We start from the raw sequence: 26,074 nt of genomic DNA, 5'->3' as shown, positions 1-26,074 counted from the left end.
GCAACTTTGAATGATTGTTTGATGAGTTAGAGCATTAAGATTCAATAGCAGAAAGGGATATTTTAAATATTAGCACATGCAGGCAAAACACTAGTTACATCATAAAAATACAATCCTTTTAAATCACAGCTCTATGGGCAAAGTTACATGCCAAGTGGAATAACAAATTGAAGCCCATGCATTACAGTAAGAAACAGACAATGACTTAATGGGTATCTTTAACAATAAACAAAGTTTTAGTCACTCAAATATTTAATAATTTGTAGTAAGATAAGATTATTTTCTGCTCTGTGCCAATATTGGACTACACAGAGGAAAAAAACAACTGTGTGAAACTACAGCCCAGTGGTGGTATCTCAGCATTTTAGCAGAGAAAGAGTCTGGTACCTTATGAAATCTACCCTGCTCATGGTCAAAAGCAAAGCATCTGTAAAAGAGTAGTGGAACATAGCTCAAAAGGAAAAAGCAGTTAAACCTCTATCACTGTCTTTTTGGAAAAAAGATGTCTTTGAAGTGAGACACTTTATATGATGGCTGTTTGGCTATGGATCTTGCATCACTGTGGTTTCAGCATTTCTTATTATTTCTCTTTAACTTTAGAAAAGAAGCATGGTGAACAACCAGAAGCAAACTGTACTTATCAACATGTAATTCACCCATAACCGAAATCACAAGTTTTGCTTCACAAAATGCCAGCTGTTCAGGGTTACTGCAGGATTGCCCCTTCAGAAACACAGTAAATAAAGCCATTATGATAAAGTAACACAAACAAGTCAGTTAAATAGTGGTAATGCAAGATTTTCAGGAGAAAATACCAACTACTTGAATGGCAAGATTAAACTAAGATTATGAAGATCCACAGGACAAAACAATAGATAAGAACAGAGTCACTGGTAGGCTGTGAAACCAGAAAACAACAAGTAGTTCAACATAACAATATTTAAGGAAAAGTTTAAAGGGAATTTTTTTAATCAAGTAATTTGATTGACTATACAAGGAACACATATTAAGACATTTCAATTAAGTAATATCTTGACATTTTTAGCTGTAGACCAAATCACAGTACTAACCCAGCAATGAGCAGAGCATATAGGCCCTGAATGGAAGGCACTGGGTTTTAGTTTTGAATTGTGGTGAAGAGGGGCCAGTGGTCTATACTTTGGCTAAAGTTAGAATTCAAAATTGGTCTCATAGAAACTGAGCAAAGATGTCATTTTTTCTTGATTTTGATCCTTTTTGTATCACTGAATAAACTCCAGACATTAGAAATGGAAACTCCAGATATATATTAATTCAGTGTTATAGAAAACCTGAAACGCTCATATACTTGGAGAAATGTTCCAGGTTCAGATCATAATGAGAAGCTTCTAAAGTGAGGCTTTTCAGGAAGATGAGGGATTGTCAGGAAGGATGAAAAACCAGACTGAACTGTTAATCTTTTCTCACAAGTAGTTTTCTACAGTAACTTAATGCCATTGATGTATTCTACTGTATTCCAGCTGAGTTAAATAACATCAGCATCTCAGGAAAAGAGAATGTTTAGCAGCTGAAAGCTATGCTATTTTTGAGCAAATAGAAGGAGTATAAAGGATTATCCCAGGATTATCCAGCCCTCATAAACAGCAGAGGCTAAAACAGAGCTTTCTTGAGTTTGATGCATACTTTTTAAATAAGAAAAAGATTAGCCTTGAGGCAAATTAGCTGAATGGTCTGGCACTGCCTAAGCATGCTGCCATGTCTTGCTCTTTTCTATATGCAAGTCCCTTTCCTGCTTAGAGGCTGCTTAGAGCCAAGACTAGTTTTATGAACAGGTAGCTTATCCAAGGCACCGGTCTCAAAGATATAGTGCTCAGAGAAGGCACAGGACAATGTGCTGGAGTGCAGGAAGAAACTATATTATCTACTATTAATAAATTACTTTTTAAATTCAAAATAGTGTTTATTTAATCTTTTATTATTATTCTTATTTCTATATTTGGGTATGTTGTACCATGTACTTAAGGTATAAATATGGTAGTGATCTACACAATTTATAAATAATTAACTATATATTGAGGGAGTCTGCTGAAAAATATTTTACTGATTATTAAAAACTAATGAATACAAATAAAGCCTGAAAAAATACTGTTCCAGGAACTGGCATTTCTTTAGCTTGGCTGAATTTTAGCTATTATCACTCATGGCTTTAGGAAAATGAAGGGGCCTCTAGGTCATTGCATCATACTATAAATTTAGTTAAAATGTTTTAAATACTCTTGAACAGGTGTGTAGAAAATTGAATTTCTGTTTAACACATCAGTTATTCCAAAGCCTGAAATAAACCTTTCAAGGCTCTTTACACAATATGTCAGTTCATCACAGGGATTCAACATACGTATAACATGGAGGAGAACAAAAGGTCAAAATACAAACATTTGAAAACTGATTGTGAGAAAACTAAAAAACACATGTGACTTTCAATATGCTTTTTGGGGATCATTTTTATTATCCCAGAATAACTAGTTTCTGAGAAGGATCAAACCCACAAGTAACCTCAGAAAAATGCCTTGATTTTTTAAAAAATGGACTAGAAATCTAATGGGGAAAATTATTACTGTATAACTTCCAGCCTGATCTTACAAATACAGGTGGCTTGGATTGTTCTTACAAACATTAGATTAGCTTTCAATTTCAGATGCTTTATATTAAGTTACCCTTAGGATGTGAGGATATGTTCTCAGCTCAATTTAGATCAATGGGAATTTTGCCACAGACTTCAAGGTGCCCCTATTTTTTACAATTTTCCCTTAACAAGATATCAGTGCCAAAACCTGCATTTTGATTTATTTCCAAATTATTGCTTAAAATAGTTGGCTTAAAATGCAATGGGTTCAAATTTTCAGATGGTATAAATATGCAGAGCTGCAGAACTCCACCTGAGGATGTACCAATGGGTTTTGCCCTATTTAAGATCATTCATAGTAGTAAAGCAATTGTTTCCAAATCTTCATGGCTTGGCATGGCAGGCAGACACATTGGTGTCACCAGAATTACTGCATTTTTGTGGGTAGAAGCTATAAATCAAACAAATCTACCCTTTCAGAAATCTATTATTCCTTGAAGTTAAGCACACAATTAACCTAAATTTTTTATTCAGTCCTGGCACTTCTCAGTAATCAGATCATATATTTATACATGCAAAGGTCTTTGCAACATAACTTACAATAGAGGAACAGTGCTTCATTTATACTAAAATTTGATTCACACTAGTCAGTTGTGTAAATTTGCATGTTGCTTGTTAAAAACCATACGTGCAAGACCCTCTTTCAACCTCCTTAAAAAAAAAAAGTCAACAAGATTAATTTTTATTTGATGCAGTGATAAAAGAAAAATTTCCCAGTTAAAGACTTGGGCATTTAACAGATTAGTTGAGAGTGAGAAAAGAGAAAGCTTTAACATAGAAAAAAAAGAAAATTAAACACCTTAATACAGCTGCATCTCTGAAGTGACCTCTTATGCCTGTTACTTCTGTAGGCACCTATTTACTCCATGCTTCTACAGAATAGAAGAGGGAGATTCTTCTAGATAACCTACAAGTGTCTATCAGTATTTTCCTTATTTTAAAATTATATAAAATATTTGAAAGTCAAAGATACAGCAAGAAAATATATGGGAAAGCAAACTCATGTCATATTGATAATTATGGTAATTATGAACTCACTGCTGCAGGTGTTTGTCAGACTAAAGCTTACATAATGCAAAATACCAAAAATTAGTTAAAAAAAATATGAAATTACCATTGCCTAACTTAATGAAAATTAATTTATCAGGTAGGCGTTTACAACACAGGAAGTTCATGCTAATTATTTCACTTGAAAAGAATCCTGACTTGGGATAAATCTTTGTCACTGTAATATATACAAGCACTGCTGTTTTGGATAAGAAACTGATGTGTTCAGCCTAAACCCCTTCACCTATCCTTCCTCCCTCTAAGAGTCCAGCTATTAAATGCTTCAAAATTTTTAGCAAATGTAGGACTGACCAGGAAGTGATATCTTTTAGTGCAAAAATTGTTTCTTCAGTTTCTGCTCTGCTATAGTCTCTTCTGAGTGCAAATTTTTTTTCACTCAGAAAAAACCATACATGAATCAAGTCATTATCCAAGTCTGTAACTATGTAAGCAATATTTAATTTAAATTGTTGAAGATGGAAAATCTTCTGTTGATTTGCATGGAGTAAGGATGGTAAAATATCATAGAATGGTTTTGGTTGGAAGGATTCTTCAAAGGTCCTCTAGTCCAACCCCCTTGCAGTGAGCAGGGACATATTCAACTGCAGCAGGCTGCTCAGAGCTTTATTCAACTAGACCTCAAATGCTTCGAGGGAAGGGGCTTCCACCACCTCTTTGAGAAAACTGTTTCAGTGTTGCACTATCCTAATCATAAAATAATTCTTTCCTTATATCTAGTCTAAAACTACCCTCTTTTAGTTTAAAACCATTATCCCTTGTCCTGTTGCAACAGCTCCTACTAAAAACTCCATCCCCATTTTTCTTATCAGCCTTCTTTAAGTATTGAACAGCCACAATAAAGTTCATAATATTTCCCAAATTATCCCTGAAATACCTGCTAACTTCTCGGAAGTAAATAACTTCAGTAAGCAAGTACTGACTGATGAAAGGATGGATAAGTGTCATCAATCTGGCTGTCAGCAGAGATGTATTTGCCGCTAAGTTTCACATATCTAAAGATTTACATAGCACATATCGTTCTTGCAGAACTCTGAGCAGTAAACAGCAAAACTACGAGTCAGGCATGCTCCAGCCATATTTTTGTGAAGGACGAGAAATGAAGCCCATTTGGTAAGAGCTGTGAAATTCATGCTTCAAGGCAAACTCTTAGTGTAAACTAATTCTTCTCTTAGTATATATACTGTCCAGTGTTTCAAGTGATAAGGCATAACACACATAAGCACCTCACTCCTTCAACCCCATGTCTTACATAAGCTAATCAGGTTCTACCTGAAAAAAAAAACCAAGATTTTCTGCCCTGTTACTAGACCTTTAGAAAGCCGTTGCCTCACTGCTTTAATGGTTGGAAACCACTGTATAGCTCCAATGTGAAATTCATTGAGGATAATTAATTTTTGGCCAAAATTGTCACAGGATAACAGTTTCTATTCCTCATAGACTCATAGGAACAATAATGCCTCTGGACCTCATTTTGCTTGTCTCCAAGAATGAAATGCTAACTATCTTCTCTTGGAAAGAAACTACTTTCCTTGATGCATTAGTTGTAACTAACTTCTGTGTATCCATTTTCCTGAACACAGATGACCAGAACTGAACCCACATTTCTAGAAATCAAGAAAATCTAGAAAAATCTAGTGGGGGGGGGGGGGGGTGTGGAATTATTAGGGCTATCTGAATAGCAAGAATGTTTCCCTGTCTGCCTTGTCTGTCCTGTTCCTGTCTGTCCCATCATACTTAGCTAGACATGTTTCTGAGTCACACTTGCCATTTTTATGGTCACAGCAATTGGACATCTCAGTTAGTTATCCTATGAACATAGAAATACAATAACAGATTGTTCCTATCTCTTCTTGTTTATAATATACTTTGTCATTAAATTTGTTTCATGACAGAGGCTATTGAAGTGTGCATTTCAACACTTAGGGGCAAGTTTAGTTTGGAATTATTGACAAGATGTTTGGGTGGTTAAACAAATATTTTTCAGAACACATAAAATCCGTGCACATTGGTTGCTTGTTTCTGTTTGGTTTTTTTACAATAGCTGACAGTGATTCATAGTTTCTTCATATAACATATGCATTATCACTGAACCTGTTATGCTTCAAATTATTCAAACATATTAAAAGGCCATTTCAAAAATTAAATAAGTTTAGTGACTCCTGTGTCAACCAACTATCCAGAGATCTCTTTCACAGTTCTAAAATGTGTCAAAAATTTGAAAAACTTAATAAAAAACAAAGTTTGTGCCTACAACAGGAAATAATAAAATGCCATTATTCTGAGTAAGCTGACAAGGATATTCTTGGAGAAAATTAAATAGAGGATATAATGTTTAGACATTTGAATGCAGAGGCAAATTTCCACAGATTTTGCTTTAACAAGGATTCTGAACATATTTGCTGACTTCTCTAGTATGACAATAACAGGGAAAAATTACATTATGTAAATGTGACTGCCTTTAAACTACAGAGAAAAAACCAGGCTTACTTTCTCTGATAACATCCCAAGGTCCACATTTACATACACTGTTCCAAAGCCAAAGACTTTAGTCACTGACAAATCAAGACAGTGATATCTAAAATATGCATTGTTTTGATATAGAGTAAGAAATAACTTTCTGATTAATTCTAGCGAGTAAACAAAGCACTGGAATCCATTGAACCAAATCTATCTGTTTCACTGACCTTGAAGCTGGCGTCCTTTGTACAAATCCTTTGTTTTGGTTGGGTGAGCTCTGGCACCATTATCACACTTAGGTTGTTCATACCTAAAGAATAAACAGTGAGAATAAATCCGAGCAAGATTAATTTGATAACAAGTTGAAATACTGTGATTTATTCCAAAGTCCATTCTACAGGGAGAAGACTGTAAGGAATTGCTATGAAGTAATAGATAATTAAAAAAATATTTTGAAAACTAACAAAAACCTACAAAACCAAAACCAAAACCAAAACCAATGCCAGGCTTTTCTTCCACCTAATGAATCAAAAGTCCATAAACAATATGACAAATTCTGACACCTGACTCAGTGTTTATGCTGGGAAACACAAGAGAAGCAATTTCAGTATCATGGTAAGGTAGGTACTGTAGGTAGGTACTGTAGTTAGGTACTACTGGGGCTCTAAAGCCACATGCTACTGTATTCTCTCCAATAAAAAGTATTAGTTTACATAAGGCTTAACCATGAATAGTTACCATTTTGAACATGAGCAAACTGCTAGGGTTTCCTGAAAGAAAGGAACTGAGCTGGAACTGTTTGAAATGAGTTGTGAAAAAGACTGAATCCCCATCTGCTACTTGAGTGTTCTGGTTCCTCTATGCTTTCTGAGTTTACTTAAACTCACTTTGTTAGTCCAGCTGTTGAGAAGAAACTCTGTGCTATTTGTATTTCTGACAAACACTGACTTGTGCAACACCACTAATAGTGTGGTGCAAGACTGGAAGGCGTGGGAGCATCTGTTGACAGTTCTCTTCTTTTTCATTACGTCCTGCTGTTGATGCATGGTGCTTTTTAACTCAGCTTAACAGAATCTCTTTCTCAGAAATTTTACTTTCTCATTTTCTGAAAGCATATTTGAAGCTTCATAATCTAGTGTCTAGCAGTTCAGAGAAATTTCCCTTCACAGTTAAACATGTTAAGTAAAATGGTTTGTGTCCACATGCACATGTGCACATGCTCACTGTTCACTGAATCTAGGCTCTTTCATATTTTATATGACTGCTCATATTTCTTCAGAAATTCCCTTATTCCAAGTTCCTCAAAATGACATTTACCAAGCAGCATACCAAAATGACTAACTAAAATATACTAATCCCAATTGATTGAACAAAATACTATTTAAAAAAACAATATTAAATGATGGCTATGATGAAGAAAAATTTAGTATTCTGATCTTCATTATTAGACAGAACGAAAAAAAAATCCAATATTGCCTTTCCCTTGAGTGCTTAATTTATTTCCACATCACCTGATGAAGTTGCCCATTTGCCCATCAAATTTTGGCTGCTGCAAGAAGGTACAGTGATGTTTTCATAGACATGGGGGAGCTACAGGCACTTTTTTCCCCTGAAGAATTGCAGGATAGTAGCTGCTTTGATAGCATGAACTGGATTTAGATACCTGATGTATGATCACTTCAGTCAGCCAAGAAAAGAGTGAAAAGGAAGTCTCTGAGCAGTATTAATGCAGTATCTGGCAACCAGCCAGGTCCCCAGTTAATCTGATACCTGACTCTGCATCCCCTCCATCCTCTTCTGTTATTGCTATTGCGCTGAGGTTACACTTCCTTTTTTGGCCTCTAATCTTCTACCTTTTTGGCTTATATTTTTGTTAAATGCATGTTAATCATCATATAAAAATTAAATCTGTTAAAGCTCAGTAGATGTTAAAATGCTGCAATGTGAGAAGTGGACATTTTAAGACCAGGACAAGAGAAATATACAAACACTGTCCAAGTGCTCAGAGTTACAAAAGTCAGACTTCTGAAGTGAAATCTCATAAAGGACATGAAGGGCAACAGGAAGGACTTCTTACACGCCTATCAGCAGCAAAAAGAAGATCAGGGTAAATGTGTGCCTGCTGCTGAGTGGGATAGGTGGTCTTGTAACAAAGGATGTAGAAAAGGCTCAAGTATTCAATGCCACCTTCTCCTTGTTCTCTACTTGTAAGTCCTGTCTTCAGAAATCCCAGGCTGTACTAGAGAATCTTCAGAAGTCCACATCAGTCCCACTAATCGAGAATAAAATGATACTCATAAAGAAGAGCTAGAAAAAATTAATAAGCAGAAGCCCCACTTCTTGAAAATCACAAGAAGATTATATGAATTCAAATTAGAGAATAAGAACTGTGGCTCGATAAAATTATTTAAACTATAATTCAAAGAAGGATTAGAACTAAAAACAAAACAGAGAGCAAACCTAGGAAGAGCAAAAATGGACTCTCTAGAGGACATCTCTAGGTACTCACACATTTTGTTTGTACTGTTTATGAATCTCAACTTGCCAGAAACAGCAGGTCAGCAGTAACTTTAAGTCATGCTCACTTTAGCCAGTACTGAAATTGGCTTGGCCTAGACTATGCTCTAAACAACTATCAGTAAATAAGCACTTGATGAATATGTAAAAAAAAAATTGCCAAGAAGGGCTTGTAGTGATAGGATAAGAGGGAATGGCTTTGAGTTCAAGGGGAGTAGATTTAGACTGGATATTATGAAGACATTTTTTACAGTTAGGGGCATGAGACACTAGGCTAGCAGCCCTGGAAGCTGTGACTGTGCCAGGTTGGATGAGGCCTTGAGCAACCTGGTCTAGTGGATGATGTCCCTGCCCATGGCAGTGGGGTCTATTCCAATCTAAATAATTCTATGAATCTGTGGATACAATATTTGACAGCAAGTTGATTATAATGTCTTTTTCATAAGCCTTATGCATATGATAAAAAATTACTCTTTCCTTAAGCTTGACAATATTTGTTATTGCATGAAGATACCCACATAGCCCACCAGTGTACTACGAGCTTCTACAGTGTTCCTACAAGAGCCAAACCTCAACAACCTTATACTTGCCTTGCCTGCATCTGCACTATGTGGCTTACGACACTTTACCATGTCTCTGGCAAATCTGAGATGATTAACTCCAAGCTTCTATTACTAACACACTAAAATGGTATTTCCTCTCTACGGGTTCCCAAGCAGTTGTTCCATCAAAGCCAGTTGTATGAGACAGTTGAGGAGGTTGCTGGAAAAATAACTGAATTTTTCTGAAGTTGGACATAGTTCCCATCATAGACCACATTACTTGGTTCTTCTGTCTTCAGGCTAAGGAGTGGGAGATTTCTTCTGGGCATATTCATTATCTGCTCCAAGCCTTGGCTTCCCAGTATAAAACAGAGGACTAGAGAAGTAAAGTAAACTGCCTGTGACATTGCAGTGAAAGAGTTTGTGGCCACTTGACCTTAACTTTTGATGTCTCTTAGAAATATATCACTTCAAGGTGGAAGAAACATATAACATAGTTTCACCAGCAGTAGAAATCTACATGCTAGAAGAGGCACACTAAGGCATCTTCTCACTATAGCCTTTGAGCACTGAACATGTATTCCCTTACCTGGTTGATGTACCAGGGATAGGACGTCCTGTATCCACCAGAACACACCAGCAGTAGCCTGTGGAAGGGTGGCACTGCACTGGTTTGTAGAGACCACCCTGAGCACACTCTGGAATGAACACATTGTCTTTCTGGGGCTGTTTAGCCTCCTCCAGGGCTGACTGAAGTTCTTGATCACATGATGACGCTTTTGGAAGAAAAATAAAAATATATTGAAGAAGCTATACAGAAAAGGCCTACTAGATTTATCAGCTTTTATACCATTCTTTGATTGCATATAAAGATTGTATATGAAGAGGCTTGTTACAGCTCAAATACCAACTACAGCTATTTATGTTGTATACTGTTAGGAACTTAAGTTTCCTTTTCATGCAGGTGGTTCATAACAAAGTCTTAATAATACCTTAACACTATCTTTCCTATACAACAAAATACTTTCTCTCTGCCACCTAAAAAAAATCCTTACACACTCCACAGTCCATAAACTACTGATTCTTTTCAGAGGGAAAGTAAAAATCCAACTTCTTATATGAAGTATTAACCTAGATAGTCATTCAGATGTTTATATACTACTCTTTCTTTCCAATTTTGACTATAGTGAAAATTCTTTCACCTTCCTTTCAGGTGTTTCTAGTATTGTCAATGTCTCATTTGCTCCATACACCAAAAAGCCACAAGTAAAATATTTTTATTTTCCATTAAAACTATGTCCCAGATGTATTCTGGACATGAGAAAAGTTTATATGACTATAATTTTTCAGCCTATGAACCAGGGGGCAAAGAGCAGAGAAACCTCACTGCCTGAGACTGTCAGTCAGTTCACACCGATTGGTAAAACACCACCTCTGCTGAGAAATTTTGACCACTACTTAAACTGGTATGTGTGGCACGGTGGAGAGATAATAAATTAAGACATACTATTTGCTCAAGCCATTTCTTCTCCAGGAACTTTAAAACCAGCTTCCTATCATGTGAAATTTAGATGATTAATAAAACAGCTTCTGCACAACTTCCAATCTAATCCAGGGAACAAAAATGAAATATTTGAAAAACAACAGTGTTAAGCATTCTGAAAACACTGAAATTACTGACAGAAAAATGTCAAGTTACTAGAATTTAAATCAATTAAAGATTTGCTTTATTTAAACATAAGTTATTTTACTGTTACAAAAAAAAAAATAAATAATTCTGTGGGTAATATCTGCTCTTCTATCAAGTCTGTTAAAGACTAGTGACACATTCTGTGAATCTCTACCAGTATTTACTTGATTTTTCACAGTTCAGCCCACAGCATAACTGGATTTTATAGTGCATCTGTAATGAGTTTCAGATTCAGTTTAATCTCATTTACTCTTATCCACAGGGTCCAGAAAATGCTTTGCAAATTGTTGGCAAAAATCTGTCAGAAAGTCACTAGCTATGTCCAGAAGGCTCCTGCTCCTTGCCAGCTTCTTGCAAATGCAGATGACCAAAATCAGTAAGATTTCTGTTGTAGGGGGAAAGGTAGCAGGAAGTTAAACACCTTCCTACTTCAAATGGCATACTCCTCCACCTATACAACGATTTGGTTTCCAAAACAGTATGTTTTGTTCCAACCCATGTAAAAGATTTAAAAAACAATCACTTCTTAACTTGATTACAAGGCACAGATAGAGTGGATTTTTTTGGTTATTTTTTAAAATATTTTTTTCCTCTTGTTTCATAAGATAGTTGAGCAGAACATCTAGACAAATTGATTGATTTTCCATGTTTTTGTCTTGATGTACCCACCGACAGAATCTGAGACTGAATAGCTTTCAAAGCAACATCATTTAGACAATAAACCGTATTAGAGAACCGATGTTGTGAGGATAGACAGGTTCCTTTACCACAGGGACATTGCTAATTATTTGCATGTTCTTCTCTGTCAACAAAAAATGGACAAAAAAAGCAGGATTCATACTAAATGCAAAGGTAAAATCATGTAACTGGGAGGACTCTACTGATGAAATAGCTATGGTTTCACAAATAGAAATCTGTCACCAGCACCTTCTTTGTGCAGCCAAAATGATTTTTTTCTTCTGTCAATCTGGATTAGGATGGTTATCAAGTTGCAAGATACAATAACCCTGGAAAACTCATTACCTACCCTACTTGTCTGGGTTTTGGTTTTTGTATATAATCAAGCAAAAAGGAGCAAATGGGGTGAAGCAGCTGCAGTGAGAGGGAGGAAATCATTAGTCCTCTTTAAACTCCACTAAATTCTTTTCTTATTCATAATGATAAACCTTGGGACCATTCCATTAGCTACTGTGACCTCTCATTTTACATCCTTGTAACTAGCAACACAGTCTGGCAGATGTGTGGTTATTATTATCCCTTGCAAACCCAGAGGAGCGATACATTGTCATTCTCTCAGTTTTGTTTAGAAAATACATTGGTGTATAGAGAATACACAGTCAGGTCATCCAGATAAACAAAATGTAATGGCAAGGAAAGCATGCAATGGAGAAAATTCACCATGCAGACAAAGATATGGGCAACTTCAGATGTGAGCATAAGACCCTCCACATAGTTTCTGGGTGGTTAGTTTCTCTAGATTCCACTGATTATAACAGCTAGCAAAGGACTGCACTGCTGACGCAAAACTCCAGGAATCAAGGGCCAATGCAGTCACTGGCATTTTGGTGAGTTAGGAGTTAGGTGTCACAGACCTAGATACATGGCCTTTATTCTCCAAAGTAACTTACTGAGCCAAAGCTGCTTCTCAAGATAAAAATTTGTCTCTCTTGCACTAGGTCAGATTTGTTCTGTGTCCCTTTTTTAACTTATGCATGGGTCTCAGAGGTACAAAAAAGCAGTAGTACAGAAGAGAGGTCAAAGAAGGTTTGCAGATGTGGGTTGTGGCTCTAGTAGAGAGTCAGAGGACTGGTGGAACTTAGCCTTGCAAGTGAGACTGGAAACAAGGTAGACAGTAACCGAAATCAAAGGAAGGTTTAAGGATGAAAAGGAAGATTCTTAATGGCAGAAGGTGATGAAAAATGGACAAAAAAGCAGGATTCATACCAAATGCAAAGGTAAAATCATGTTACTGGGAGGACTTTAGGGCTGAAAGTCTGCCTTTGCAGAGCAGCATCAGCACAGACATTCAAGACAAAAATACATACAAAAGAAACTAAGTTATTTTTGTAAGGACTTTCACCTGCTTGGAACCTTTAATTTCTTATTCTTCTCCCATGAATGAGAAAACATAAAAAGAAGAGGAGTTTATAATTAGTCCTAAATTAGTTGTTACTAAATGCAGATTATTTTTGACAAATTGGAAAAAATATAAATTAGTATGATTGCCACTATGTCTGTCAGTTCTTTGTGTCAAATGACTGAGCCCTATTATAAATCTGAAGAACTCAGTTCATTTGTTTCATTGACCAAAGTGCAGAGTACTTTATTATTTTGTTCCCTTACCCAGTATCTAATGAGCATCAGCTACTGGGCAATCTGCTTAGTGACTGCACAGGAGAGTAATTTGTACAGAGTCCAATGCTTTTGTACGCTTTTGACTTGACCACTTGTGCCACCATTATTATTCCTTATTTGTTTTCCCCACTAAAACACTGTTTTTAAGTAAAGGAAAATTGTTCTGAAATGCTTACCAATAATCCTGCCTGCTTTTCCCAGAACCACGCTTCCAATTACTTACAACAGGATTACTGGAAATATGCAACTATAACCTTGTGATGACTAAGAGCTCTTATCACAGAACTACCATAATGCTGAAAATAATTGCCTTTGTAATGTCAGAAGAGTCATGATCAACAAATGTTCGTTTGCCAGGAGAACCAGTGATAAAGGTCAATAACTTAGAAAATGCCTGACAGTTTGTCCAAACAACAACTATGATCTGGAGGTATAACAGATGGATGCCAGAAGTTCATAAAGGGAACAGTGCAGAAGAAGATATGTGTCACAGTAGAAGTAGGATAAATACCATCAAGCTTTTTATGGAATGTGTTACTACAATAACATTCCTTCTGGGAAGAGAAAAGCACTGACAGTCCAGATTCTTATCCTCAGAGAATATGATTAAACTGTTGTTCTTTCACTTAGTTCCTTTAGTTTTGCTTCCTGGAAAAAAAAAGGTATGCTTTTCCAAGCATCTTAATACAATACATTAGTTAGACATGGCTGAAAAAATCCTTTCCACTCAGTCTATCACATGGTCGCTTAGTTGGGGTCCTTAACTTCAAATTGATAAACCTTCCTGCAGTTTCTGCCCCCAAATCTATTTAGGTTCATAGAAATAAGTGACTCAATGCACAAACTTCAGTCATGTAAGGAAACAGGCTTTCTTTCCCAGTTTTACACCAAAAGCTTTAGTATGACCCACTGACCACCTTGAAAAAGCAATTTTGGAATGATGAAGTGAAACTCCTGCTCACCACTACGAATGAGATTAAAAACCTGCTTTAAATGTAATGTATGTTGCTTCTCCTGTGTTATATTACTTTTCCATTTCTTCCCTTTTCACTTTATATTTATATACTTATATATAAATATATATATTTATATATAAATATATAAATAATAATATATATACTTATCTATATTTATATACTTCTGGTTCAAGATGCCTTCATAACCCATAACAAACAACCAGCTGTAATGCTGCATCCTCTGTCAATGAGAAAGGTACTCCAGCTAATGACAAATTCTGTAGATAGAGTTCATGTTCTGAATAAAATCTTCAGTCAATTCTTGTTGCCAATTATCCCTGAGAGAACAGTATGTATTTCAATGAATCAAGTTAATTTAGAAGAACAGGAAAAAAACCTCAATAGTAGTCGGATAGAACACTGTTATTTATGAAAGACACCATTTGTTCACCTCTTAAGGGTTACTTAAACAGATAATTAATGTTTAATAGAGAACCCTAGAGGAAAAAAGAAGTGGCTTTTCTAGCAAAATCATCTTAAAGAAACTATGTAACTGCATTTGTCTGTAGCACACCTGAAATCACAGTATCACAGTATCACAGTATAACCAAGGTTGGAAGAGACCCCAAGGATCATCAAGTCCAACCTGTCCCAACAGATTCCACAACTAGACCATGGCACCAAGTGCCACGTCCAATCTCCTCTTGAACACGTCCAGGGACAGTGACTCCACCACCTCCCTGGGCAGCCCATTCCAATGACGAATGACTCGCTCAGTGAAGAACTTTTTCCTCACCTCGAGTCTAAACATCCCCTGGCACAGCTTGAGACTGTGTCCTCTTGTTCTGGTGCTGGTTGCCTGGGAGAAGAGACCAACCCCTTCCTGTCTACAACCACCTTTCAGGTGAAATACTGAGCACTGTAATGGTCTTGTTAGTCTTATACTGGGAGATGTTTTATTCCCCCGTTTCAGAAATTCTGGAAGCTCTGCTGTGTCTTATGACAGTTACTTCTAATGTGTGGAAGTTCTTTAATACAACTTTTTTTTTTTTTTTTAATTGCTCTATTTATGTCTAAATTTCAGTGTACTTTGCACAAATGAATTGCCAAATCTGCAGATCCATACAAAGGTATCTGTATGATGCTTTAACAATTCCTGCCACTATACCGACATTTCCTTTTAATTTGTTTTTAAACCCTGCAATAAGTGTACAACAAGCAGTACCTATTCCAAGAAATTATGTTTTCAGTTGGTTCTTTCTCCATCTTTTTCTCGTTACCATAATGGGCCATGAAAGGACAATTTAGGCAGCCTGGTTTCCAGAGTACAAGGATCTTTTATTAGGACTTGAAGATCAATGTCCTTTATAGAAAAGAGGTAACAAGAAACTTGTGAACAAAAGTACTCTGAAAAGTGATATATATGCTCTGGAGGAATCCAGTATAACATCAGACACAGTTTATGTTGCAGGATATAGACAGAATATATTCATGTCCAAATTTCATGTACAGTGACTTAAATTGTATGACAATTTCTGCTAATCAAAATGTTATGCAAATCACCTGTCTTTGCCAATTGAACCTAGTTTAGGCACCCCTTTAGAAAACTTCAATTACTTATTTGGACCATTTTTTGCTATTTTACTTTTAAATCCTAAAAAGAAACATGGATAAGCAGTTATCATATTGACACCAATACAGCCCTCCAACAATTTCACATCTTGTAAGAACTTGATCCATTTGCTTGTGATGAACTCTCCTGAACCAGTGAAGTTAACAGACCTCGAGGAAACTGATTAAAATGTGGTTTTGTATTTTCAACTAGTTTTCATAGTCCTCAGATTACATTAAATGGATTTCCATTTACACTACACCAAATTTTATTTCCACATATGACCGAAGTGTTCACTTCAGAAATGCAGTGGGAGGTAAGATAATTTCTATTCAAGCTATACTCTCCCTGCAGAGGAATTTACATTGACTGGATGGCAAAATGATCCATCAGAGCAGTGACCCTGTTATTGCTAACTCCATTAAACATGCATCTTAAAGGTAAACTAGCAGGTTCTTTACCTGTTACTGAAAATGTACATTACAGAGAATCCATGATGCCTCTTCCTGCTATAAACCCAGCTAATACAAATTACAAAAATTCCCTAAATTATTTCTTGCTACTGAAGAAGAGGCCTAACTCCATGGCTTCAAACTCCTTCAGGGTTGCCTTCTCTGAAGTGGTACATGAGGTGGTATAAAGTGGTTTAAGATGGAAACTACATGCCCTTTATGTGCATTTATATCCATATCCCTCATGGCCAGGGTATGGGCACCTCCTACCAATCTTTCTTAATAAGATCTGTTCTTAACAAGAATATGTCTGCCTGCTTCCTCTTGACAGTTTCAAATAAACTCGAATCTAGCAGAAAGCAAGTGCAGCTCAATGTTACAAACAAATGCAGGAACTGATTTGTTCATTATACCAGTTTCTTATAAAGACCATTTATTAACCTAGATCAGATGAAGAGTATTTATGTGCCCCAATCATTCCCCAGCAGAAATCCATGGAAAAATACCCACCAAATCCAATGCATGGTACATGAGGCCTCTGATGAATAGATTCACGTTAATGTATGTTTCCAGTTAAGCCTAATATTTGCTCATGGACGAAGTACTGACTGTAAGGAACATGTAACAATAATAAACACTCAGCCTGAGACCCAACATCTAGATGGCAACCGAAAGCTAAAAGTAAATTACAGTACTAGTGTGGTATCACATGTTTTGATTTAAGTTAGGTTCAGATATGCATCAGCATAAGGGTTCTCAAGCCCTGAAGAAAGCTGGCAACATTCCCACCCATATTTTTTCATGTTTGTGAAACCTTGTGGGAACCAAATATTTCAGGCTCCTTATGTGCACTAGCAGAGATCTCTCAATGCACAGGTGATCACTACTTTGCACTTTTGGAGCCTTACTAGATGATGTAGCTAAATAGATACAACTCTGCAGACTAATTCATGTACTTTACTCTTCTGAACTCCCTGAAAGATGAATCATGGATAGATTCTCTTTTTTATCTATGTTGTTCCATATGCAAAGACACTGCAAAACACAAGGAGAATCATGTGGAAATGCACTCAGCCCACTGAAATAAAGATCTGAAACAGAGAGATCACTAGCCTCCATTTAGCCCTACCTGAAGAGGATCACAGCAAATCTAATCTATCCATATACACCAGGATTTTTTTTCAATTATCTCTTAAACCAAAATCTGCTGTAATTTGTTTTAAGAGATTCTAGATTAAGGAGCATTTTTCACATATCTCTGCAATTCCTTATTTTTCTTATAATCTGAAATACTAGGTGTACTGTGAGAAAGACTGAAACCACAACACTGTAAAAGAAAAAGAACTGTTCTGCCACCAAAAGCCTGCTATTTCAGCATCTTGCTGTTTGTTTAATTTTTAGCCCAATTTCTTGGTTAATGAGATGATACATATTATGCAAGTATGCAAATTTCTCCTCTTACAGAATTATAACTACTTTACTCATTTATGCATTCATATTCCCTTTTCTCCTTCACTGAGTTCTCAGACTACAATTGTGTAGATTAGGTGGGGTCAAACTAGATACCTATTTTTAAAGAAAATACAATTCAATGTTTTTTTCATTGCTATTTAGACTGATAAAACAGCAGTGTGAGATTTGTCTACTGACTTGATGAAAAGCTAGTCTTCATTTACAAGCACGACAGAATCTGGCTATAATTATTTAAGTATAAGTATTTACTCCTGCTGTAGATAAGTGACAAAGAAACATGAAGTTAGTATACATTAGATTATAAATCTGAGTTATTTCAAAAATGCATTTCATGTTAGAGGCAAAATGTATACTCTGAACATTGTGAGTCAAACATTTATTATACCATCTATGAAATGTGAGACTGCAGTAAACCAAGAGTAGCACATTTTTGTTAAATGCTTTAACAATAGTATGTGAAAAAGTTAGCAAATCTTTGCAAAATGGATTGCATTGGGCAGGCTTGATTCAAGGACTGTTTACACCCTACCCTCTATAATGGATCTTTGAAGGCAAACTTTACATGAATCTAAAATTCTTTTAAGCCACACCGCATCAGGCTTCACAAGGAGAGTGCAAATTCTTCTGGTCTTCTGAGGAAATGAGGTCCCTCATCCCTTTTTGCTTAATAATTTGAAGATATTCACTCAATTTCAAGGCTAGAGAGAGGATGGATTATTGTCTCCGGGTACTCTTGCTTGATTTTGTTAATTTGGCTCCCCTAAAATGTGAGATTACTGTGAGAAGACTGTCCCAGGCTTCAAGGATATATCTGAATGAAGTTATTTGCCAAATGGGATGAAAACTGATCTTCCTACATAAGAGAAAATATTGGTTCCTATTATTGCTAGGTATGACTGCCTCACCCTGCTGAAGCAGAGCAGCACCACAGAGTTCAAACTGCAAAACAAACAAAAAAGCCACCACCCAAAATTACAGCCAATTAAAATCACTGACTTTTCCAAAACACAGTGTCTAGCTGGCCAGTTTGCAATCTAAAGGCTCATTCATTAAACAAGATTGCGCAAAGCTACCACTCTTGCTTTACGAGTATATTGACCAGCAAATGTCAGTCTTCTGCCAGTGGAAAAAAATCTCTCATTTTCAAAGAAGTATTTGAAGTGAAAATAAATCTGGTTCACTTTTTCCACAGAGCTGTGAAAATTAAAGTTCTTGCCAGGTGAGCTGAGGGTAAGTATTTGTTTGAATAGCTATGCTAAAAATTACAAAACAAAATGTGCAAGCCATGGTGCCCAAAATCATACTTCAGCACTTAAATAAGCCAGCCAGCTTCCAGGAATGTTTATCGACTCAGTGCTTCCCCCTCAGTGAAACAGAAGTTCGGGAAACAAAGATACATCAGTGCAAGGATGTAACTGGATATGTGATCCTAGGCCCCCAAGTAATTTTTTATTTCAAAGGTGTACAGTGGCATCTCTAGCTGCAGTTTGTGCCATTCCTCATCACCGCTAATGCTGTTGGCACCATGCAGTGTCTTCCAGCCTTGCTGCTTAGCTCCTGTCTAGGTAACTGCACTTCCACTTCCACTTTATTTTCCACTCCTGACTACTGTCACAGAAGCCACCAGGAACCAGGGGGACTTCTGGATAGTTTGTGGGAATGTAATCTGAGGAATGCATCTTAAAAACACGCAGATAAATTTTTTTAAAAGGAGGAAAATATTTTGCATTTACATAATTTTCCTTTACATGTCTCAGAGTGTCCTACAAAATGATCAATATAACATGCACTTCTGTCTAATTCAGAGAAGTCTGGATAGGAATTACAGAATAGCAAGGATTTCACCCTCTGACACTGAACCGAAATACAGAGATTTATAGGCTGTTGAAGCAGAAATTCTTTCTTCCTCGGTGTTTCAGGCAGTGCTGCTTTGAGAGCCACAGTACAAAAGTTTATGCTACTATCATCGCCACTGCCTCTTCTGTAGCTGAGCAGTATGATTTCACCTCCAAGATTCTCAGGTATGTATTCTTCAAATCTACTTAACACCCCCAAACACCCCACAGCATTTAAAAACTGTACTAAGGCTGAGAATATAATTGCACCCTTAAACACTTAATTAGTAACAGATGAATCAAAATTGGCGTCTCTTCTTCTCACTTGCTCTTCATTTTCTAAAAGAGAAGGCAAGAAGCAGGTGGAAAATGAGCATGTATATTATTGCTCATGTCTCCTATTACAATAACTGTGATGTTCAATGAAAAGGCTTTTAACAGACCAAGAAGTGAATTCTGTAAAGTGCTGCAGAGTCACCCTTCTCCCAGAATGCAGTCTTGTCCTCAGTGTGATTCCACAAGTAACATGAATATGAAGCCTGTTTAAAAGGCAGCTGCACTGCTTTAACCCTGCATAAATCTGAAGGCTCATCTTACATTAAATGCTCTACAGGTCTTTTGCCCCAGCACATTAGGGCAAACCCACACTATTTACATAGCATATAAGAAGGCAGTACTTGTAACAGGAGAGGTACAGGATGCAGGCAGGCTGTCAACTGATTTCAGCCAAGTTTTGCATGGAACAAAGAGGATGAGCCAAGGAAGAGTAATAGCCAGTAAGAATATTCTGTTTTTTCAGCTTCAACAACTTTTTAATATTCTAGTTTTTCAGCTTCAACAACTTTTAAATATTTTAATATGGTTTTATTTAGTTATTTCCTTAAAAAACAACAACAGCAACAACAAAAAACCACACCAAAACACCAACTTTCCTTATATGGCCATGATTAAAGAGCTCATCTTGTGCTTTCATTTCAAGAGCAAAGCCAAATCTTTGTCTTGACTTTATCTTCAGGTTTTGGAGAAAAACAAGAGCAATCTGAATTGAAAATAAAAATGTTAATTCCAACCCACCTTCATTTCTATTTTCAGATGGAAATAGCTCCTGAAGTGTAAAGAATGCTAAATATGTTGTGAGAATGAAACATCCCTATGTTTTTGAAGAATGGAAGACCTCCCAACATATTGAAAATCCCAGTGCACAATTTCTGCTCCTGAAAACTGTAATTCCACAGTACATAGTAAGGCTCACCAACAAGGAAGTTAGTCTCTAGCATATCCAGAGAAATTCAAAAGGCTTCCTTTGAATGTGTAGTAGCAATCTTTCTTTTTTTTTTTTGAACCAGTAAAATTAGTTTTAAAGTGTGACTAATGATCCTTAAACCTTTGCAACCCATGCTTACCTTAAGTGCTCAGAAGATTATTGGTTCTAAGCATTTAATGCACCATACAAATGACCTGCATCAATGTAATAAACCTCACAGAAACACTTCCCAAAAATCCAGTGTGTCGGAGAGTAACAAAAATGCTTCAGAAAATGTTTATTTTTCAAAGTGTTTATTTAACTTGTTGCCCACAAATATTTTCAACCCTTTCTGACTTGCTCCGATCCTATCTCCACACACACACAATCTGCCACAAGCCTTATTTACTTTGAAGCTCTCTTAGACCAACAGAGAAAATCCAAAGGACTGTTCTTGCCAGAACTGTTCAGATAAGGTAGAGTCTAGATATTAATATTTTCCAGACAAGAAGCATCACAGCAAACAGTAATCCTGGCATTCTGACATCTAATAAGGAAACATTTTTATTATTGCTTCTGTGAAGACAGTTCAGTTATTCTTTCTACACATTATACATTGTTTGTTTTGTTTTCTTTTTATTTGGCAAGATTAAAGATTTTTTTGATGTCTTGAAAATAATGCACAACCTCCCAGGAGGTTGTGAAGCTGTTGCAACGGGATCTGTTGCTGATTAAATCTTTCTATTGTTATGAAGCATTCTGGGACAAACCAATCAGCTATTGGCATAATTAATGAAGTCCACAAGGGCATTTACTGGGAATTGTTTCCATCAATCAGGAGGAAGAAACACAGGCAAGATGAGTGGAAAAGCCTGTGTAATTACAAACCTGCTTGCCTTGGGTCATGCTTGTAAATAACTACAGTAAATCTCACAGCAGGTACCATTAAAACCTAGAAATTTTGCTTTAGATGTGTAGGCTTATTTAGAGAAAGTTAGCATGGAGGTGAAGACATAGGCTCTCCCTTGTACAAAAATCATGGGCATCTTCTTTTGGCTTCTGTTCTACATATATATTTATTGCAGTTACACAATGGCAGGTACAGATTACAATGGCAGGTACAGATTACAATGGCAGGTACAGATTGCAGACAGAAGGAGTTGAAAAAGAGTGAAAATCAATTGTCATGATTTACGTGTCTGAAAGAGAAATCAAGAAACAAAACAAAAGACAAAGCCTAGATGGAAACTGAAATTGAAAGAAAGGGCCTAAGCTGTGCCTTCTCATTTAGAAAAATGCAACTATTTCAATCAATCTGTTCAACAGCTTTTTCTTCATTTCCACCTCCTATACTATATAAGTCTGTAAATATAGTTATCATATTCAATAGTTTTGCACTGGACAAAGTCCCTCTGCTAAAGCCTTTGCTTCTGCTTGCATTGATCTGTACTGCTGTAGCCCTCCCAAAAGAAGAGCCCTTGTTAGAGGCCTAGCTGCCCCAAATGTAAATGATGAAGCCACACTATTTCACTGCTGTTAAGTTGACATCAGATGCTTTTGCACACAATAGGCTACTTAAGCCTCCCCAGTGACATCCTGAGGAAGTAAAATTGGCACAGAATATAAGCCACGATTCACTGGTCATTCAAACCAATAGTGTGGATGTTTATGACACTTGCATTGATTTTTATTTGAAAAATACAAATGAATTTCCACAAAAACCTTGCAGCCTTGAGTGAAGAAACATTCTTACTTAGAAAAGCACTGGATTACTACTGAAAATTTACTCCACTAGCTTTAGGATCTAACACATAGCTGCTCCAGCAGTTTGGTATCCCACAGTATTGATACAACTGAACAAGGTATCCCTGAAACAGTCTCTGAAATCTTGCACAGATAGGTAATGACACCTTTTCCCTTGGTTATTCTTCTCATAAAACTTCCCATTTATGCCTTTGGCTGCAATAATCTAAAAGAAATGATGGAGGAATAGACAGATGAGAAATCAGCCTTACAAGAAAAGCCCAATACAGCAGCATCTGAGATTGAGGAATGATACTTAGGCAAAAATCAAAAAATATGTAATGAAGTTCAGATATTGACAGCAGAGAAAACAGACTGAGGAAAACAAAAACCAACCAAACCAAACCAAACCAAAAAGTTCTGGAAACTGAACATGGAATTCTGTGTATGCAAGCAAAGTGAGGATGATTGATTATGCTAGAGATAAAAGGGAGCATGGTAAAATTGCATAAGATTCCAATAAAAGCAGTATGAAAAAAGGTGAAGTAAGCATTGTGACCCACAAAACTTTTTGCTTAATTACAGAAAGGACAAAAAGATCCAAAGTAAGGGATGTTCCCTCTAGCCTTGCTGTGGACAGGAGATGTTCCACATAAAAGCCACAGAGGATCATTTTGACAAATGTGTTGGAAAAGTACCTACACCCTGGCATCCCTGGGGATAACACTGTGGTTAGTTATGTGACATTTGATGTTCAGACATGCATGAAGGTACTTATAAATAATCCTTGATTTTGAATATGAATGTTCTTCAGTGTACAAAATGCTTAACCTCATCCACAGAGAAAAAAAGTTGAACAGAGAGGAAATAAAGAGAAAACACTTTCTTGACTTTTTCAACTGTAGCTGAGACCTTGCACTGACAGTACATTCATCAAAGAGGGATTCCAGCTGTGCAATAGGAGCAGGATTGAGGCAGACTTTCCTATTAACACTGATCCAGCAGACAGATATACCATATACTATCTACCTAAAGAAATGAGCATGCACCGTGTTTCCAAGAAAGGCAATAGCACCTTAATCAGTTTTGTACCACTACTTTCTTCATTTAGAGGAAAATAAACTAATAAAAAAATACTTCCAAATCTGATTATCTTCTATCCTCATAAAGCTTCAGCGGCATTGCCTCTCTAAACTGCAATGAAATCATTCCTATTTACTCTGCACCGAGTAAAATGAGGCTTCGCATTCACTGAAACGAAATCACTTTCTCCTGCAGTCCCTTGCAATTATTATACTGGGCAAAATATGTGCCTACAATAGAAGCCACTGTTTCCTGCTCAAGATTTTGGGAGGGAAAAGGGGATAAATGACCTTTCAAATGACTGATATTTATTCTGATATTGTTTTTTTCCTGCCTCTCTGTTGTATTAACTCAAAGGAATGAAACATCTAGTCCTAAAAGTCATTTTTAACCTGATTAGAAACTATAATACTAATATTATGTCACTGAAGGTAAATGGGATATAGCCTATGTTCAGCCAAACAGAAGAGCAATGAGAATAATGATTCTCTTATTACTTTCAGGCAGTAATGACTATTGAGATTATCATTTTAGCTACATGTTGGAAGTTTTGAGAAAGTCAGAGAAGAAACATTCAAAATCAGAAATTACTACACTTCTGCTCCCCAGACCAATTAGGTAAATGTAAACCAACAGAAAGGGTCCCTACCTTCTTGCCAGCCACAAAAAAAGGGCACAGTGCTGTTGTGAAAAAAGGGTGACAGGCGCCATGACAGAGTGACAGTCATGAACCTCTGGAAGTAATCACATCCCTGTCTGTTAAGAACCTCCATTTCAACAGAGTCTGTGGATGAATTCTCTAAATGACAAGTAAACAGACAGGATCAGCCCTTTTCAGCCCTTACATGGATGGGACTTTGCCTCAATACAGACCAGAAAAACAGTACAGAGGTTCAAATTTGGCCTAATGACTGAGGAAGACACTCAGCCTTTCCTATGATTTGAACCTGAACAGATCACGCAGTCCTGACATACTTTCTACTTTCTTGTCAAAACTGTATCTTAAAATCCAAGATGACTACAAGTTTTCTGAAAACCCTGAAAAAAAGAAGGTACTAATAACATTTCACAATTACAGCTGTCACAAAGCATTAAAATGACCAATCAAGATTTTTAGTTTTGACCCAAAACTATTCCACTTTTTGAAGTTGTTGGGTTTTGTTCTGGTTTATTTTTCATTCTTTGAATCCTGAAAAATCTGAATTTTAACTGAAAACGCATAGAGTTTCAGAAAAAAAATCCCTAAGAAGCCAATGTTTTCCTTGTAAGGCTACATTTTCAACCAATTTGGTATATTAAGCATTGCCCTCTGTTTTCTCTTGTGTTTTGTAACACACCATGAGAATTTAACATCTGAAATTTAATTTACAGCCTTAATCTTATTTAAACATAGTTTTATTTGTGGTTGAATACAGATACTTGGCCTGCTGTTCTTAAACTAAAACAGGTATTAAAAATATCTTAATGAAAAACAGTGGTCTGTCTCTCCAACCACTGCTTCTTCTCCAGTTAACACAGAAATCTAGTGCATTATGACAACAATAGTTAATGTTATTTCTAGCCAGTGTGGAGTGCAGGGAAAACACAGCATCTATCATTTATCTGGAACAGTCTGCTATGAGAGAAGACAGAGCATGATGGACAGAGTGAAGTGGAAAGCAAGCCAGTAATAATACAGTACTTGGGGTATATACAGCGTTTTGCAGATAAAAAGATCTCAGATCAGCTCACAGATGGAGATATAAGGAGTTCTTAACCTTGCAAAATGTAGGAGATTAGTGGATATCCTTGGAGCGACACAACAACTTTCTTTGCCAAAGAAGAAAAATAGGATTTCTTTTTCTTCAGGAGTATAACCACCTATTTGCTAAAGGTTTGATATGTCTCAGAGCTTTCTGACATTGTAGATATTTATTTTCTTTTGTAATATGACTTGATCTCAGGAGTTGCATTGTTTTCTTCATATTTCAGAGAAAATGAGGACAGTTGCATAGATGTCAGTTTGCAAATTAAGATTTGATATGCTCATACTTGACTTGAGCCTCTGGCCCAAGGAAGTGCATTATAATCAAGAAAAAATTTGCCTTTACTATGTTGATAAAGATATGTAATTTTCTACCTATGTTCATTACTTTTAGGATTGTTTACTGAGGAGGGATGGGCAGTGAAGGGAAGGTACCTCAGCATGGAACATAGAAATGTTCTTCAAACTATCAGGTCATTAGCATGATGATGGGAGGTCTGGCAGCTCTTACTGTTGACCTTGTTGGACTTCTAATTGGCTGCAAAATTTGGAAAACCTGTCTTCTACAGACCACCCAGTATTCACAGTATAGCTATAGCCAGATTGAGACTTTCTTGACTGATTAACATATTTTTCAGAAAG

At 36.5% G+C, this 26,074-nt stretch overlaps 1 protein-coding gene across 4 annotated transcripts in view; it reads right to left on the bottom strand.

Annotated features, from left to right (window-relative positions):
* SMOC2 (SPARC related modular calcium binding 2) overlaps positions 1 to 26,074 on the bottom strand; it is a 134,220-nt gene that overhangs the window by 29,253 nt on the left and 78,893 nt on the right. For all 4 annotated transcript variants that reach the window (XM_054162805.1, XM_054162806.1, XM_054162807.1 and 1 more), the window contains exons 8-9: positions 9,836 to 10,022; positions 6,415 to 6,497 (exon numbers count right to left, since the gene is read on the bottom strand). In XM_054162805.1, coding sequence (XP_054018780.1) covers positions 6,415 to 6,497; positions 9,836 to 10,022 — 270 coding nt within the window. The remainder of the gene's footprint in view (positions 1 to 6,414; positions 6,498 to 9,835; positions 10,023 to 26,074) is intronic.

The sequence above is a fragment of the Dryobates pubescens genome, chromosome 6 (assembly GCF_014839835.1).
Source record: "Dryobates pubescens isolate bDryPub1 chromosome 6, bDryPub1.pri, whole genome shotgun sequence".
Lineage (NCBI taxonomy): Eukaryota > Metazoa > Chordata > Aves > Piciformes > Picidae > Dryobates > Dryobates pubescens.
The sequence above is the reverse complement of the archived record's forward strand: the minus strand, read 5'-3'. Positions and strand labels throughout refer to the sequence as shown.